Source organism: Balaenoptera borealis, assembly GCF_965194805.1.
Source record: "Balaenoptera borealis genome assembly, chromosome: 8".
In the NCBI taxonomy this organism is placed as follows: Eukaryota; Metazoa; Chordata; class Mammalia; order Artiodactyla; family Balaenopteridae; genus Balaenoptera; species Balaenoptera borealis.
The window spans coordinates 31,766,884-31,786,659 of record NC_138865.1 but is presented as its reverse complement, the minus strand read 5'-3'; the positions used below and the strand labels follow the sequence as shown (position 1 = coordinate 31,786,659).

General features: G+C 40.8%; 1 protein-coding gene and 1 long non-coding RNA gene across 8 annotated transcripts in view; one reads left to right on the top strand and one right to left on the bottom strand.

Moving 5' to 3' along the window:
- LOC309633751 (contactin-associated protein-like 3) overlaps positions 1–19,776 on the bottom strand; it is a 155,539-nt gene that overhangs the window by 107,845 nt on the left and 27,918 nt on the right. For 6 of the 7 annotated variants that reach the window (XM_082403011.1, XM_082403014.1, XM_082403012.1 and 3 more), the window contains 2 exons: positions 13,180–13,239; positions 8,365–8,421 (listed from right to left, as the gene is read on the bottom strand). In XM_082403011.1, the coding sequence (XP_082259137.1) occupies positions 8,365–8,421; positions 13,180–13,239 (117 nt within the window). Of the gene's footprint in view, positions 1–8,364; positions 8,529–13,179; positions 13,240–19,776 lie in introns of those variants that run through there. The other variant, XM_082403013.1, reaches the window with a different exon arrangement.
- LOC309633754 lies at positions 8,639–17,931 on the top strand. Its single transcript, XR_014247709.1, has 3 exons — positions 8,639–9,072; positions 11,785–11,876; positions 16,755–17,931. It is a non-coding gene; the product is annotated as an uncharacterized lncRNA (long non-coding RNA).

Genomic DNA, 19,776 nt, shown 5'->3' with positions numbered 1-19,776 from the left:
ACCCCTATGATGCGAATGTTGTTGCGTTTAATGTTGTCCCAGAGGTCTCTTAGGCTGTCTTCATTTCTTTTCATTCTTTTTTCTTTAGTCTGTTCCGCAGCAGTGAATTCCATCATTCTGTCTTCCAGGTCACTTATCCGTTCTTCTGCCTCAGTTATTCTGCTATTGATTCCTTCTAGTGTAGTTTTCATTTCAGTTATTGTATTGGTCATCTCTGTTTGTTTGTTCTTTAATTCTTCTAGGTCTTTGTTAATCATTTCTTGCATCTTCTCAATCTTTGCCTCCATTCTTATTCCAAGGTCCTGGATCATCTTCACTATCATTATTCTGAATTCTTTTTCTGGAAGGTTGCCTATCTCCACTTCATTTAGTTGTTTTTCTGGGGTTTTTTCTTGTTCCTTCATCTGGTACATAGCCCTCTGCCTTTTCATCTTCTCTATCTTTCTGTAACTCTGGTTTTTGGTATTTTTTACAATGGGATAACTTGATACTATATCTGAGAATACCCTTCCCAGTAATTCTAGTCTCCTTGACATCAGTAAGATACGGAAGAGAAAAACCTTTGTAAAATGGTGTTAAGGAAAATTATCCAAAAGCCTGAAAAAAACTAAAGGGACTTTTGCCTGTTCTTTCTTAGTTATGCTAGGGTTTGATTATCAGGCCTGCCTGCGGATTATCTGAATCTCTAGGCATGTACCTTTGCATCTTTGTTTAACTTGTTATTTACTATTGATAAAGGTATGCTGTAATTCTGAAGGGGTTGATGTTAATTTGTACCTTGATTTCTGTCAGATAGCAATACAAATAATGTCTGTTCAGTAGGGATGCAAATGATTCCTTTCTGATGGAAAATACAATTTCCAAAATTCAGAATGTTAGCTGATTTTCCCTACAGAACATTAGCTATTTTTTCTCTAAAATCAGTAATCCTATTTAAGAATTCTTCCAGCTACTCGAAAAGCTTCTACCCCATTTAGTTCTTTTGAATCAGCACTACCATCATGCCAGTTCTCTTATTAATGGGTTCATTAAATCTGTGCCATATACTCATTTTACATTTGCATGAGAGTCATGAGTTTAATTTATGAAAATGATACTTTGACAAGGAGCAATTGTGAGTAGCACAATGTGCACCAGTCAACAAACCATGGGCACACAAAGTAATAAGGACTACCTGCATGGACATACACACCAAAAAAACTGGTCACTTTCAAACAGTATCTCTGCTATCTTTTCCCTGCTTTTATTTGGGTTCATAAGAGCTCAGATTTCCCAATATCTAGTAGATATGTTAAGTTTCTCTGTTAAAAATATGTAGGCTTATATTTGTTTTAAGCTCATATATTATTTTTAATCAAAATTTTGGACTCTGCCCTTTTCCATAGGATAGTTAGTGCCTAGTGATTTGAGGGTGGGTCTGATAACAGGCTCCTATCCAAAGCTGAGATTTATTCTGGAAAGTTTAAGCCTGCAGCTCCATACTGTAGGTGTCCTTACACCTACAACACTGAGGTGTCCTTACTCACCACCACCTCCCTGCCCTGCTTGTTCCCGCTGTCTGCCTGGAGAGAACCCTGGGGAGAACCTCCACCACTGCCCCACTCTTCCTTCTTTTTGGTCTTCCCCCTTACTTGGGGAGATTGCTTGTACACTTCTGCTTTTCCTTCTCCCTTCCCTTTGCCCCTCTTTTATCAAGTCTAATCATACTCCTTTGATGGGACTATTTCCCTTGCAATCAACTTCATTGCAATTGTTTTGATTAGTGGTTATTGGCACCATTCCCTTATCAAAAAGAACTAATCAAACAGCTGACCTGGTGGGTGGGGATCAATTCCACTACGATGAGCAAAGGAGAGCTGAGAGGACACTGATTTCATAAATGGACTCGTGAATGTTTTAGTTATAAAGAGTTTTGTGTCCCTATACCGTTTAGTAATTGTAGGCCTGTGAAACTGAATTTTAAGTTAACAAAAACTCTGCATTGTTCAATTCAAAGGATATGTTCTACTTACTATTTTGTACCAGAACAAATGTTGAACTGGCACCAAAGATGAATGACACATCCTACCAGCCCTCAACGAGGTCACAGTCCAATGGAGTTGATAGGCATGTACATATAACATGCAAGATTTCTTTTATAAATATTGCAGAGGTATAAACCAGGTGAAATTAAGGCATAATTAGGGAGAAACACATGATTTAAGAATCTCAAAAGGCTTACCGGGGGCATTACATTTTACTTTATGATTATTTTATTTTAATGAAGTCCGGTTGCATTTTATATTGAGTTCTATGATCCATTTAATGTATATGAAAAGTCTAAGGTCTTTGTCTAGATTCATTTTTTTTTTTTTTTGCATGTAGCTGTCCAGTTGTTCCAGCACCAAAATTACACACGGAGAAACAGACAATCTCAATAGGCCTGTATCTATTAAAGGATTTGAAACTATAATTAATAACCTGCCGAAAAGAAAGCACTGGGGCCAGATTGGTTCACTGGTGAATTTTAACAAATATTTTAGGGAAAATGTATGCTTATTCTCTAAAAATAGAACTAGAATGAATACTTTCTAACTCATTCTATGAAACCAGCATTATCCTAACACCAAAAGCATACAAAGCATTACCAAAAAAAGGAAAAATTCAGACAAATGAATATAGTTGCAAAAATCCTGAACAAAATATTAGTCAATCAAATCCAACTATGTATGAACAGAATTATACACCATGGGCAAGTGGGATTTATTCCAGGTATACAAGGCTGGTTCAACATAAGAAAACCAACTAGTGTAATTCATCATATTAACAGGTTAAAGAAGAAAAACTATATGGTCCTATTAATAGATACAGAAAAAGCATTTGACAAATCCAGCATTCATTCATGACAAAAACGTTCAGTAAACTAGAAATAGAAGGGAACTACTGCAACTTAATAATGAGAATTTACAAAACACCTACAGCTAATATAATATTTATTAGTGAGAAACTAGATGCTTTCTCAGTAAGATTAAGAACAAGGCAAGGGGGCTTACCTGGTGGCGCAGTGGTTGAGAATCTGCCTGCTAATGCAGGGGATATGGGTTCGAGCCCTGGTCTGGGAGGATCCCGCGTGCCGCGGAGCGACTGGGCCCGTGAGCCACAATAGCTGGGCCTGCGCGTCTGGAGCCTGTGCTCCGCGGCGGGAGAGGCTGCGGTGGTGGGAGGCCCGCGCGCCGCGATGAAGGGTGGCCCCCGCTTGCCGCGGCCGGGGGGGGCCCTCGCACAGAAGTGAGGACCCAGCACAGCCATAAATAAATAAATAAATAAATAAATAAAATTAAAAAAAAAAAAAAACAAGGCAAGGGGGCTTCCCTGGTGGCGCAGTGGTTGAGAATCTGCCTGCCGATGCAGGGGACACGGGCTCGAGCCCTGGTCTGGGAAGATCCCACATGCCGCGGAGCAGCCAGGCCCGTGAGCCACAACTACTGAGCCTGCGCACCTGGAGCCTGTGCTCCGCAACAACAGAGGCAACGATAGCGAGGGGCCCACGCACCACGATGAAGAGTGGCCCCCGCTTGCCGCAACTGGAGAAAGCCCTCGTACAGAAACGTAGACCCAACACAGCCAAACATAAATAAATAAATAAAAAAGAACAAGGCAAGGATATCGCCTCTTAACACATTTTTTCAACATTGTCCTAGAATTCACAGCTAATATAATTAGACAAAAAAAGGAAATTAAAAGTATATAAATTGGAAAGGAAGAAATCAAACTGTTTTTGTAGATGACATGATCATCTATGTAGGAAATCTCACAGAATCAACAAAAAACTTTGAGAACTAATAAGCAATTATAGCAAGGTTGCAGGATACATTTTTCACATATACAAATTAATTGCTTCCCTGTACACCAGCAGTGTACAACTGGGTTTTGAAATTAAAAACACAATATCATTTACATTAACACCCAAAAATGAAATACTTAGGTATAAGTCGAAGACAATATGTGTAATATCTATATGAGGAAAAACTACAAACCTGTGATGAAAGAAATCAAATAATTTAAATAAATGGAGAGATACTACATGTTCATGTATAGGATGATCAAAATTGTTAAGATGTCAGTTCTTCCCAACTTGATCTGCAGATTTAAATAATCCCAATCAAAATCCCAAGTGATCTTGTGGATACTCACAAACTGATTCTAAAGTCTGTCAAAACCCAGAATGGCTGACACATTATTGAAGGGAGAGAACAAAGTTGGAGGATTAACATTACCCAAAATCAAGACTTACTATAAAGTTAACAGTAATCAAGACAGTGTGGTATGGGCAAAAGAATAGACAAATAGATCAATAGAACTGAATAGAAAGCCCAGAAACAGACCAAGACATATACAGTCAACTGATTTTGACAAAGGAACAGAGGCAATATGATGAACAAAGATAGTCTTTTCAACAAACAATGTTGGAATAACTAGACATCCACATGCAAAAAAAAAGTGAATTTAGAAACAAACCTTACACCTTTCACGAACATTAAGTGAAAATAGAGCACAGATCTAAATATAAAACACAAAGCTATAAAACTTCTGGAAGATAACATGGAAGAAAATCTTCCAACTCTACAACACTCTGGAAGAGGCAAAACTATGGAGACACTAAAAAGATTAGGGGTTGCCAGGAATTAGGGACAAGAGAGGAATGACGAACAGGTAGATTACAAGAATTTTTAGGGCAGTGAAACTATTATGTATGAGATTGTAATGGTCAATACATGTCATCATACATTTATCCAAACCTATAGAACGTAGAACACAAATAGTGAACTCTAATGTAAAACTTAATTAACAACAATATATCAGTATTGGTTCATCAATTGTAAAAATGTACCACTAATGCAAGATGTTAATAATTGGGGAAAAGGGAATGGGGCGTTGGCAGGAGAATAGAATAAATGGAATCTCTATATCTGCTTAATATTTCTGTAAACCAAACACTGCTCCAAAAAAAGTTTCTAATTAAAGAAATAGTGGCAGAGAGAGTTGTAGATTTGTAGCAAAGTGCTGATTCATGAAGGTTTTAGAGATTTAACAAAAATGCAGTAAGTGATTGCTTAGGGCTAGGAGGCTTGTGGGGATAGTAGGGTGATAGGTATGGGATTTCTTCTTGAGGTGACAAAAATGTTTTAAAATTAACCGTCGTGATCATTGCACATATCTGTGAATATACTAAAAACGACTGAATTTTACACTCTAAATGGATGAGTTATAATCATATGTGAATTATATCTTAATAAATCTGGCTAAAAAATTAAATGGCCTAGATCTGTGTTATTAAATTAAATAAACAGCACTTAATAGTTTTTCTATAGCTGAAGTGTATGCTGTAAGGTTCTAACATATGACTTCTTCCCAGGAAGTCAATAATGTTTAAAAGTATAAAATTTCAGAGTTAATATCAATTTTTTACAGATTTCAGTGACAAGAGAATCACAGATGCAAGGGCCAAGAGCCATTAAAAGAGTTTCCTTCCAGATCACGGACTAACGAATACGATTTCCAAATGTCAATATTGATGACATGGAAAAGTATACACTATTCATTTGGAGTGAAGCTGTCAGCATTTCTTTTTGAATGAAAACGATGACAAAACCCTCTTCCCCAAACACACACGTACAAATGCCGAAGAGTGCATCCTCCTTCGTGAAGCTACCAACTCAGCAGCCTTCAATGAAGGGCATACAAAAGATGGAGCGCACTACAAATATCCATTGTTGCCACCACCTCAGTAACAGAGGAGTGGCTTTATCATCGGAAGTAATCGAAAGAAAGAAAGAACAGATGGACGTCTGGTTTATGGGGACTCACACAGTAAGCGTCACCCGAGGTGGAGGGCTTGCCACGGATAGAAATTAGGTGTTAGAAAGAGGGAACATGAGAGCAACAGAGAGGAAGACGGTTTGGAGAAGGGATGCTCAATTCTTTTATTCGGTTGTTTTATTTTGTGATATATGTCTGACAAACCGATTGCATAGAATTGCATTCTCTTACTGAGTGAAACTAATGAGTGTAATTATTTTAAATTGAGGCTATCTTATAAAAAAGCTGAAGAACTCGGGGGCTTCCCTGGTGGCACAGTGGTTGACACTCTGCCTGCTAATGCAGGGGACACGGGTTCGAGCCCTGGTCTGGGAAGATCCCACATGCCGCGGAGCAGCCAGGCCCGTGAGCCACAATTACTGAGCCTGCGCGTCTGGAGCCTGTGCTCCGCAACAAGATAGGCCAGGATAATGAGAGGCCCACGCACCGCGAGGAAGAGGGTCCCTGGCTCGCCGCAACTAGAGTAAGCTCTCGCACAGAAACGAAGAACCAACACAGCCAAAAATAAATAAATTAATTAATTAATTAAAAAAAAAAAAAAGAAAACCCCAAACATGATAAATATCAATACAAAGAAAACCAAGCCTGGGCACATCATACTCAGATTACTGATGAGTAAAGATAAGGAGAAAATCTTTAAAATATCCAGAAAATAAAAGACACAACACATACAGAGGAACAACAACAAAAAAAAAAGGCTGAAGAACTAAAACCAAAAAAAATGATTTCTTCTGATTCTTTTAAAATATCCTATGAAAAGCTAGCTTTTAATAGGGACTTTAGATCGCTGTTATTTGGGGTATTTTGTACACTCTCTTCTATAGTTTCTAATTCACCTCTGTTTCATCAAGTGAAAAATCACATTTCATTGTACTTGTGCTCCATTTGTTCTCCATATAACATCTTCCCACCCTTGTTTTAGTATTATCTAAGATCTTGGGAGATTTCAATCAAAAACATGTGGATGATTTTGGACTCTAAGCTTGGAGCATCCACCAATTATGTTTGAATTCACTAGACTGAAATAGCTATTGGCAATAGTGTAACCAAGAGAGGAGATCCCTTCTTACACCTCACACATGTACATTTCACATGAGTGCCCTTACTGTAGCTTTATGACAAAGATGTTTAACCACCTGGCAATTAAAAAACAAAACAAAACACTTTGGTGCTCTAAATTCTTGTCATATTCTTCAAACTTACTGTTCTAAAAATATTTGTATAAACAACTGAATTTCAAAGGCATATTTTTAAAAGCTTTCTTATTATATATGCATATAGATCAACTTCTTAAACACTGTAAGCTGTAAGATGGAAGAATTTCTGCATCTAAGTGCATGCTTCTTTTCTTAGACATATTTGCACAATCATTGCAGGCTCAAATTGATGGTGCTCCTGAATGCAAGTTCCCTATAAGGTAAAATTCAGTTTCCTGTACTTCATTCCTATAATCTATAAATATTGAAATGATGTAACTAGAAGGTAAGTTCATTTAAAAATTTAACTAAATTATTTTTGTAGCAGATTGAATATTGTTTATTAGCATATATATTTTAAGGCACTGACTTACATAGGAACGATTCCCAGGGTGAAAACATGTATGTGATGTTTTAGAGAATAAAACAAAATTATTTTCATAACATATGTATATATATATAAATGCATATATTAGCCAATATCCATTTGTAAACCTTTATTCTATTCAAACTTAATACTCCACTTCCAAAAAGATATGTCCATGTAAAGTTGATAAAGTTCACCTCTTAAAATATGTCTATGTTTAAAAGAAATAAAGGTGCACTATACACCAAATTCTGTTATTTAAATTTGTATTTCATATATAAATTGGACTACACTGCATTATGTAATACTCCATAGGTACTGAATAAGTAATAAAAACTAAAAATAGTATTTATCTAGATGATATGATTGACCAGAAGGTATGTCCTGGATTATTATAAATATTTCAAGAGGAGGAGGATTATCTATAAAACCTTTTTCATCTGAAGTCCTGGGTCTTATGATATAGATAGAACTTTATCTAAACATGTAGAGTTTCCTGATTTCCTTTGAAGAAATCAGTAAGAAACTCTTTGAAAAGAAGAAAAAACAAAACAAAACAACAAAAGCAAGGGGCGCTCAAAGTCAGCTTGAAACAATAAACCTCGGCGGCAAGTCCCCAACTCCTGGGCGCCCGTTCAGGGCCCCAGCGGTGACCTGTGCTCACATCAGCGGAGGCGCCAGCAGAGCCGAGCCCGGGACGCCAGCCCACCGCTCGGACCTCACAAACCAGACGGCTTAGTCTAACGTTGGGAAACTGCGGAATCTCTCAGCAGCGCTGAGCGGGGCGGCAAGGAGACGAACTCAGGCTTCACACCAGGGAGCTCCGAGAGGAGGGACTAAACGCGCGACCGCGACAGCTCAGGCCGAGAGCCCGGAGGAAAGCTGTCCCCCAGGGAGCCCCCTCCCCTCCCGGCAGGACCCGCCGCTCCGGCGTCTCTTTACCTTGGATTTCCCGGTCCCAGGAGCGGCCGGCGAGGCCACCCCGTCGTGAACAGGCTCCTGCAAAACACAACGAAAGCCAGCCGGTCACATGCGGCTGTGCGGACCCCGGCGGGCGGGGAGGGCAGGCGGGGAGGGGCGGTGGTCCCTCGGCCCCCGGGATCACGCGTTACCTCCATGGCCACCCGCTGCCCGCACTTCCGCCCGCCGCCTCCCACGGAGCCCCGCCGCGGGTCAAAGGTCGCGCTTCTCCGCCGGCCCCGCCTCGGGAGGTGGCTCCCCGCGCGCTCCGCCTCGCCCCCGGGCCGGCCCGCGATGGGGCGGGGCGTGGAGGGGCGGGCCCGTGGGCGGGGCCCGGCGCGCCACCAGGGCAGTGGGGGGCCCGGCCCCTCCTGGGAGGGTCGGGCGTTGTGGGACCGCGCGCGCTCAGGCGGCCGCCCTAGTCTCCTGTCCCCTCACCTGTCCCCTTAGCTGTCCCATCTCCTGTTCCCTCACCTGTCCTATCTCCTGTCCTCCTGTGCCCTCAGCTGTCCCCTCAGCCCCCCTCAGTTCCCCCAGAGGCCCTTAGCCTCGGAACGGGCGCGTGGCTGTGCCCTGCGGCTGCAGGAGGCCGAGGGGACGAGGCGCAGCTGTTCCTGAGGCGAGTGGGTGACCGCAGAGCGGGAGCGCTGTCCCGCCTGGCAGCCTGGACGCCGGCCCTCCTCCTGGACGGTGAGTAGTCCCGGCGCCCAGCCCCGCTCCGGGTGGACGGGCGGGTTGGGGACCTGTGCTGACACTGCCTTTCGTGGCCGGTAGCTCTTTCTTTGAGCGGGACTGAGGAAACAGGCCCGAGTGGGGGGACGCTGGCCGGGGGAGGGAGGCGGCCTGGGGGCCCCCGCCCGGTGGGGACGGGCGGCGCCAGGATGGTCCGGGGCGAAGACGTGCTGCCGCAGGCGGTGCCTCCCCTCCGCTCCGTGAGCCACCAGCCTGGCACTGGCTGTCACTTGTCACGCCCTGACGCAGGTTGTGGGATGAAGTTTGCCAGTTTGGGGAAAGGATCCCCCTGCAGTGAGCTGGCTTCGGAAAATGCCCGTAAATCTGGACACTGGGCGGGGTTGTAAAGTGAGTGACTTTCCTCGGGACTAGAGAAATAGTCTCAGACAGCTTTTTGGAAAAATCACGAGTAATTCGTGAAAGCCACCAAAGTTCTCAATGTTTACATGGCAGTGAATACCGTTAAGGAAGAGTGACTAAATGCGTTGGCAGGTCGTGTTGGTGAAACTCGAGACTTCGAGCACCTTTTGGAGAAAAAGAGGACTTTCTGTTGCCCTCTCTCCATCTAGTCCGTTGCCTTGTATATATATTCATGCATTGCACTGCATGAAGACTTAATTGAATCTATGAATTAATTGATACAGAAACCAATCAGCAGGACAGAACCTAAGATCACTGGTCATTTTCTTCTGGGTTTTGAGGCAACTTAGAACTGAGACTACAGGGATTTTGTTGTATCTATTAACATCAAGGACGTTATAGCATTTGTTTTTTCCCTTCCAGTATGGGATCCAGGCTAGAATCAGGTTTTGCATTTAATTGTCACATCTGCTTAGGCTTCTTTAATCTGGAACATTTCCACAGCCTTTCTTTGTCTTTTATAAAATGGACCGAAATTTTGACCAAAATTTTGGTCAAATTTTGGACATTTTTGACATTTTATAAAAGAAAACCAAAAAAAGCCCCCAAACAACCGAACTCATAGATACAGAGAAGAGATTGGTGTGGCAGAGGCAGGGTGTGGGAGTGGGCAAAATGGGTGAAGGGGGTCGAGAAGTACAAGCTCTGATTTATGAAGCAAATAAGTCCGGGGGATGTTGTGCGCAGCATGGTGACTACAGTTAATAATACTCTACTGTATACTTGAAAGTTGCTAAGAGAGTCGATCTTAAAAGTTCTCATCACAAGAAAGAAATGATGGATATTTACTAGACTTATTGTGATGATCATTTCGCAATACATACAAATATCAAATCATTATATTGTACACCTGAAACTAATGTTATATGTCAATTATATCTCAATTAAAAAAGGAATAAGAAATTTGGCAAAAAAAAAAAAAAGCAAGGGGCAAGTTAAAACAGTTTATGTTGCTCTTTGTTTTACTAGATCTTATTTAATTTAAAATCAATTTGAAATCTCTAGTAATATGTAATGTTTACTTAAGTAGAAGCAATTAGACAAATAGTGTTTTCAGTACAGATGTACCCAGCCACTCTGATAATTCATTTTAAAGACACCTTAAGATAATAGGCTGAGATTTCCAAATAGATTTAGTTACAGGAGGGCTGGCTAACAAAGTCACTTCTAAAAGTTTGTGCCCTGATATTACAAACACCAATATAAAATATTGCCTATTACCTTTAGATCTCAATTTTGCATTAAGTTTTGGATGTATAACGGTAAAAAGCAACTTTATAATTCAGTGGTATTTGGGGGCAAACTTAATAATATTTTTTCCAGAAAAAAATATAATGGAAGCAAAAAATCTCTATTCAATTGGAATTTTTAAATTTTAGCCACAAAATTAATAGAGGCACATAGTTTAAAAAGTCAAATAGCACTAAAATGTTTACTTTGAAAATTAGCTTTTCACAGAAGCTGTGGAACTTGGGCAAGTCATTTACCTGTCTGTGCTTCAGCTTCCTCATCTGTAAAATGGGGATAATAATATGTCAGATTCACAGAGGTGCTGTGAGGATTAAATGAATTAACGCATGTGAAAGACTTGGTACAATGCCTGGCCATAGCAGGATCTTTATAGATTCAACTATTATTATTACTGTTCCCACCCTCAGAAGTAATCGTCTCGATTCCCATAAAGAGTCTCTGTCTCTTTCAGAACAGAATTTTTCCTCCTACTCTCAATTAAATGTAAATCTGTTTGAGGGGAAGCACAGGATATGCATTCATATTTAGTTGAAGTTAAAATTTCAAAATTTGGAACACATCTACCTGATTCCTTTTTCTCATCCTTCTTGATAGAATATGGAATGTTTGTTTTCCTGTTTATCTAATCCAAAATATTCAAAACACTTTCAAGGTCTGTAGAGAACAGACTTGTGGTTGCCATGTGGGGGGGTGGGGGGAAGTACTGGGAGTTTGGGATTAGCAGATGCAAACTAGTATATATAGGATGGATAAACAACAAAGTGCTACCATATAGCACAGGGAACTATATTCAGTATCCTGTGATAAACTGTAATGGAAAAGAATATGAGAAAGAATGCATATATATATATATATATATGCGTATATATATATACATATACATATATATATATATATATATATAAAACTGGATTACTGTGCTGTATAGCAGAAATTAACACAACACTGTAAAGTCAACTATACTTCAAGAAAATAAATTAAAACAAAAAACTCTTTCAGGGTCTGAATAATAATCATCTTTCAGAATTGAGCCTGAATTTACAGCTGGACTTACACATATATCTTTCTATCTCAAAATATATTTTATAGAGGTAAGTCATTGTCTCAGTTTTTGTCATTACTTATAAGCTTATGTTTTGATAGAGTTTATATGGAAATACCATGTGGCATAACTGCCTATTTCACACCCTAGGAGGTGGGAAGGGTATAAGGACTCATCATCATTGACCCAGATTCTCATCTGATTCAACTAATTGGCATTTCAGTCTCACAAGCAACATTTGAAATTTTTATTGCAAGGAACTAATGGGATGAAGAACAACACAAGTAATCAAATCAAATAAAGGCATCTGCTGGAGTGGGATCCCAGGGTCCCACCCCACAGCTTTTTATGGAGAATTTTGTTTTCATGGAAAGGCCAGAATTCCCTAGGGGTGGAGTTTCATGATCAGAAAGTAAAGAAAGACCTCTATGTATTATTAATATCAACACACAAAATAATACAACTGCATTACACATTTCTCAATTTAGAATAAGGATAGCATGTATGAACATGTTTTGGGAAGGTTATTGAAATTCTCTAAATCACTTTGATATCCTTAAGTTTCTTAAGGCATTTATCAAAACTCCACAAGAACAGAGCTCTTCTTTGTTGCTTGAGTCAATAAAAATCTGACTCAACTTCTATTTTAGGTCACAAATTTTTAATGGAGTAAACCAGGATTTCCTTCGTAATGAAACTACAAGGCCTGCACTATACTGCAATTCAGTAAACTCTGAATTATAAATGCTAAAATTCCTTTTGACAGTAAGGAGTAGCATAATTCTTTGTTGGGAGCAACATTATTGGACAATTTTTCTTAAGAAACGGAGAATTTATTAAAGCATCTTATGGGCTCACAGAATCAATAAGAGGCTGAAGGACTGGGCTTGGGAAATAAGTAGAAACCAAATACCCCTGGATCAAGGGTGGGAGTGGGTGAGGGGGCAGGACCATATTTGCCTTTTGGTTGGACCCTGCCGCCCCCTTTATTTTTGCCTGTTCAGGACCAACCAAGAGCTAACAATCCTCTTATTTTTAGTTTTTTTTGAGGAACCTCCCCTACTTCTGGGTATATAGTTAATGGAATTGAAATCAGGATCTCATTAAGATTTCTGCACTCCTACATTCACTGCAACAATATTATTCACAATAGCCAAGATGTGGAAGCAACCTAAATGTCCATCAACAGACGAATGGATAAAAGATATGTGAGATATATATAATGGACTATTATTCAGTGTTAAAAAAGAAGGAAATCCTGCCATTTGTGACAACATGAATGAATGTGGAAAAATTATGCTAAGTGAAATAAGTCAGACACAGAAGGACAAATACTACATGATACCACTTACGTGAGGAATCTAAAATCGTCAAATCACAGAAGCACAGAGTAGAATGGTGGTTGGCAGGGGCTGAGGGGAGGGGGAAAAGAGAAGGTGTTAGTTAAAGGGAACAAAGTTCCAGTTATGCAAGATGAATAAGTCCTAGAGATCTTCTGTACAGAATAGTGCCTCTGGTTAGTAACACTGTACGTGCTCTTAAAAATTTGCTAAGGGGATAGATCTTACGTTGTGTTCTTATCCCAAAATAATAATAAGAAGAAGAAGAAGGAGAAGAAAAAGGGTGGAAGAAAAGAACAACAACCTGCTTAACACAGAGTGCAGGTCACAGCCCCACTCTCATCTGCAGGTGAAGTGGTTTCCACAGTAGCAGGAAACACGCTGCCTCTCAATAGGAAATCACATCTGGGTTAATTCCGCAGAGTCAGGGGCGGGTGGGTGCTGGACAGTCGAAAAATAACAAGCACAGTTTCCCAGATTTACATCTATTCATGTACATGAAACAGGCTGGGACCTGGGAGCCTTTGCTGCAGTGCTGCAGTGCTTGCACCTGGACAAATGTCTCTTAGAGCAACAAAATGCAAAGAAACTATAAGGGACTAAAAATAACTGCGTGCATGCACAGTTGGGGCAAATTCTGGACAAAAGATACAGAAAGACCAAAAAAGCCCAACTGCCACTTCTGAAGAGCTAGAAGCAAAAACGGGGGTCGGGAGCAAAGGCTGGGTTCTGCGCATGCCCCCTGCACTCAGCACCACCAAAGGGGTGGGCAGACCACCTAAGCCACCCCTCCGGCCCAACCCCGGGACACACCACTACCTCCCCCCCATATAAGGAACCAGCTGCCCCCACCCCCACCCCCAGGAAGCGAGCAAGGGAACCTGTTGCTTGTTCTCGCTCCCCCTGCTGCAGCAGGGGTCCCAATAAAGCTTTGCCTGAATTTCTTGTCTGGTCTCTGATCAATTTCTATTGATTAAGGAGGCCAAGAACCCTGGTCAGTAACATACACACTTCAAATTCCAGAAATTGTAAGTCTTGCTGAACACAATTATCTTTCAGATAAGGAAGGGTACCACCCACTCACCAAAGGCAGAAAACCTCAAGTCTCTGCATCCAGCCCCAATCCTAGGGTCTCTGGATGTTGTCTAATCCTCCTCTAAGATGGTCACAGGCACATCTACATCATCAGAAACCCACAGAGTAATGGTGAATGTAACCATCACTACAGTGGTCTATATAAAATGGTCTGACAAGGGAAAGGGATGGGGGAGGAAAATGAGTTATGGAGCATGGAAGGAAACATGTGTAGGCATGTGCTTCTGCATCATTCGTGATACTGTGACGTCCCTCAGCCACTCTCTGCTCCATGGTCACCTTGTTCTCAGCCAGCACCAGGCTCATTGGTGTCTTCACTTGGTGACATGATCCAGACCTTCATTTCTGAGGGAACTGAGACCTTCACAGCCCAGCCAATGTGGTGTTGTTGCCTCTTGAATTTTCATAAGCTATAGATGTAGGGAGGCAGGACACAAGATCCCTTTGATCATCAGAAAGGATTTCTCCCACCCATCTCATAACACTTTTTTCCCAGCTTCCCTAGTGATCAGCAGAGCCCAGGATGCCAGGGGCAGCATCAGCTTTAATTCAGTGGAGCCACTGTTGTGCCAGCTGGTGGACGCATCCCTCCTATGGGTCAGACCATCTCTAAGTAATCAGAGTCGTCACTTAGTGACAGGAAGAAAAGGGTTTGTAAGCAGGTCATTAAATGGTTCACAAGTGAAAGTGGAAGTGTTCACTAGTTCAGAAGAATAGTCAGGTCCTATAAAACAACGTGTCATAGAAATCGTCAAGATGTATATATACACACTGCAATATATAAAATAGATAACCAATAAGAACTTACAGTATAGCACAGGGAACTCTACTCAATACTCTGTAATGACCTATATGGGAATAGAATCTAAAAAAGAGTGAATACATGTATATGTATGACTGATTCAGTTTGCTGTACAGCAGAAAGTAACACAACGTTGTAAATCAATTATACTCCAATAAAAATTAATTAACAAAAATAAATGATACCAATCAAAAAAAAAAAAAAAGAAAAAAGAAAGATGTGACCCAGGGTACTGCTTCTGCCACTGAAGAGCTCTAGCTCAGCTGCCCTGGACCCATCCATATAGCTGGACAGGCCATTGCTCCTGCCTGCTGTGGTGCCCCCCTCCCCCAAGAACTCCACAACTGCAATCACAACAATAAAATCCGAGTGCTTCTTAATCTTTTCCCCACTTGTTTCACGACTCTCAGTCTTGGGTTGCAGGATCCCAATGGCTGAGCCCAAGGTTCAGGCCCTCACACTGGCTGCCAGGGGCACCGAGAAGGGGAATCTGCTCCCTTCATTCATTGTCATTCTGAATGAGTTGATACACCTAATCGTTGTATTTTCATGTCTTCCCAGAAGAAAGCTGTCAAGGAACAGCCTATTGTAAACAAATTCTATTTAGAGTATAATTGAAGAACCAAATTAAAAAAAGAATCCTAAGCTTCAGTTAAATAAATAAATAATAAACACATACATACATATGTGCATACATCAAAAGAAGAAGAGAACGTAACAGTTTATCCTCCAACTGACACATGAATACATTCCTTACTCTCAGCAGGTTCATAGAAGCAAACAGGGACCCCTGAGAGACTCAGGCCCTGTGCTCTCATTTTCCTTTTTAGTGCCGATGAAACAGCCTCCAAAGTGCTCACATGGTTAATTATTGGCAGAACTAGAGTGAAGATGCCACACTAAATATTGAGCTTCCTGGGAACACCATCCAAGCCTTACACATCCACCGCAAGTCACACGGTGCCTGTCACATAGTAAGCCCTAAATATTTTGTACTAAATGACCGAGCCCACACACTTTCCAATATATTAAGCTTTATGTACCTCCATTAAGAAGCATTTCACAGTTAAGGATTGAATTTTAGACTTCCATTCCCCTCATCTCCTTAATTCCATGCTAACTGAAAGCACCTTGAGAACACAGGAATTCTAGACATTCTGGTGATTCAAGTCATGTTGCAAAAGCAGAATTGTTGCAGGTTTTTTTCCTTCCTCAAATAATACTTGGCACAGAAAAAGCACACGGATGCAGCACACTGCATTTTCCCCTGCCAGCAGCTCGCTCATGGAGCATCTACTCATGAAAACACAATTTTTAAAATTTATTTATTTATTTTATTGAAGTATAGTTGATTTACAATGTTGTGTTAGTTTTAGGTGTACAGCAAAGTGATTCAGTTATACATACATATATATATATGCACATATACATATATATGTTCTTTTGCAGATTTTTTCCCATATAGGTTATTACAAAATATTGAGTGTTTTCCCTGTGCTGTACAGCAGGTCCTTATGAAAACATTTTAATACCCAGATAGATAACCACTTATAGGTATTACGAGGATACCATTCAAAATAGGGAACAGTAAGTGACTCCTTCACATTAGGTCAGGCAGAGTTTTCTCATTTACTTTTTAAGTGGTTTTTATTGATTTTGTTTTGTTTTGTTCTGTTTTATTTTGCCTAAGAACTAGTGGGACAGAATCATTGAATGCGTAAGCTGAAAGGACTCTGGACCAGTCCTCTAATGGAGCAGATGAAGAGAACTCACCCAGAGACCAAGGACCTGGCCAGCACTCCCATCCCAGGGCTTTATCACCACCACACATGGTCTCGGGGACCACGTTCATTGAATGCCTACCACTTGGTCTGTATCATATTTGATTTTACAGAGAAATAACAGTCACCTTTTCCTCCCTATTGCAGAAGGTATTCTTGTGACTTTGATAGTGAGAATGCATTTAAGAAACATTTTTAAAGCACATCTTTCCAAATGCGAATATGAATATGTGGATGTTTTTGGTCTTGTACATTCAATAATATGAAACTACAGTGACTGAAAGAGTATAACTAAAGTAGGAAAGAACACTCTCTTTTCTCCCTAAAAATGTGTCAGAATCATTGCGCTTATAAAAGCCTGGAATCCCAAAAGTCATTGATGAAAAATATGATTGGGATAGCTCCAATTAGATACTTTCTAAAATAGTTTTCTTTCCTCTTTCTCAAGTATTTTAAGCTACAGAGAAGCTCCTTAACTGTAATAGGGTTCATTGAAGACTGACTCTTCAGAGCTGAGCAGAGCCCAGGCTGCCCTCAAGCGCATGTGTGGGAGAGATGCTCTCAGTTCAAGGCAGGCTCTCTGTGCCCTGAAATCTGGCTAAAGCTGCACAGTGCTACGAAGACAACTTGTGAGGAAAGAGCGGGGAGTGTGCAGGAAAGCAACAGAGCCTGGCTCTCAGGGAAGATCACGGTACAGGGGCCAAATAGTCTGGGTTGGGCCTGGTCCCCAGTCCCCAGCAAACTTGGAAACACCACGAAATCACTTCAGAGTCTCTCAAACAATATGTCACTGTGCAGTCTTTAAATTCTATACCAGCTCTGTAACTCTTTATTTTCATCGCTTAATCCAGGGGTCCCCAACCCACTGTGCGAGGCCTGTTAGGAACCAGGGGGCACAGCAGGAGGTGAACAGTGGGTGAGAGAGAGAGAGAGAAGCTTCATCCGTTGCTCCACACTGCTTGCATTACCACCTGAATCACGCCCGCCACTGTAGCTCACATTACTGCCTAAACCATCCCCCCTGCTTCCGTGGAAAAAACTGTCTTCCACGAAACTGGTCCCTGGTGCCAAAAAAGTTGGGGACCGCTGGAATCAGTTTGCCACAATTTACCATGTAACCTCTTGTAATTCTCATTAGGTTTCAGCAGCTTTGGACTTGTCACTTACCTTGACATCGGAGCTCTACAAAATTGTCTAAATTAATGAAAAATTCCATAGAGCATGATATCACGTATCTTAAGAGACTGCCTTTCTGTTAATGTTATTCATTGGCTACTAGACTTATCTACCTGTGGTTAACCTATCTCAAAAGTTAGCAAATATTATTCAGCAGAAACGAATGTTTCTAATACAGTGTGTCAAAAATTACATGAAATTTTCCCCAAGATATAGTCCCTAATACAATTTTTGCTTCTCTTATGTTACAAATGATAAAATGACTGCCTGAAAGTTGAAGTTGTCTTGAAGAGTTTAGCACCCTCATAAAAACACTTCTATATAGACTTTTTCTTATTTGAACACATTACTTTTTTTAATGATTTCTTCTGAAATAATTATAAACTGACAGGAAGTTGCAAAAATAGGACAGTAAAGCCCCAAGTAATCTTCATCCGGTTTTCCTAATTGGTTACATTTTATGTAACAATAGGATACTATCAAAGCTGGGAAATTGACATTGCTACAAGGTATATGTGTGCCACATTATCACATGTGTTGCCACCACCAAGATCAAGATACATAACTGTTCCATCACCACAAAGATCTCCCTCCTGTTACCCCGATATATAGTCACACTTAGCTTCCTCCCACCCTGGCCCCCATGCACCATCCCTAAAACTTGGCAACCACTTATCTGTCTCCTTCTTTGTCATCTTGAGAATGCTATATAAATGTATTCATATAATATGTGACCTTCAAACACCAACCTCAAATGTTGGCTTTTTTCACCCAGCATGTTTTTTGAGATCCATCCAAGTACTTGCATGTATCAGTAGTTAATCCTTTTTACTGTTAAGTAGTGTTTCATAGTATTAATGTACCACGGTTTGTTTAACCATTCACTTATTCTAGAACATTTTTATTGTTTCTAGTTTGGGACTATTACAAACAAAGCTGCTAGAAACAATCATGTAGAGATATTTGCATGGACATAAAATTTAATTTCTCTGGGATGAACGTATATGATACTTCTGAACATTTTTGGAAAAGCAGTGTATATAATTATGTTGTTCTGTTGCTTCTTATGTCACTGAAAGAAAAGGATGAACTTGGTGATTTGAACTCCCAGCTCAAGTGCCACATAAATGACCATGTGCCCTGAAGGAGACCACTGTCTCCTGTAGCTACACGGCTGGAAATCAAGCACAGAACCTCATCGTGCAACTGGTTGAATTACAATGCAAGTTGAACTCCCAGTTTTGAAGGGCATCTACTGTTGAATCAATGTGAGGGCATTGATTGGGAAAGAACTGGATCTTATAAGTTGGGATGGGGACCCGTGGGAAGATCCTGATGAAGCTGGGGATATTGAGCCCCTAAACTGTGATGAATCTTTTATCACCAGTGGTATTGGCCTCCCCAGCCCCAGCAGAGATGGCTTCCTCAACCCCAGTGGAAGCGGCCTCTCTACATACAGGGTATCAGCCTTTCCATCTCCTTCTGAGAGGATTAACCCTGCATTGCCTGAGGAAAGGGTCATAGCCTCCCCTGACGCAATTGTCATGTAACATAATTATTAGTCTCCTCAGGACCCACCCCTACCACCCCGCCTTACTTCTGGACCTTTAACTAGACTCAAGCTCAGCAGGTCCCTAAAGGTGGGATACAATCTGTGACTCATGAGGAAGTGCATTACATTCCAAAATAATGACTTCCATTTTCTAAGTTACACAGACAAAATCTTGGGAAATGTGTGGGAATAAGTACTAAAGG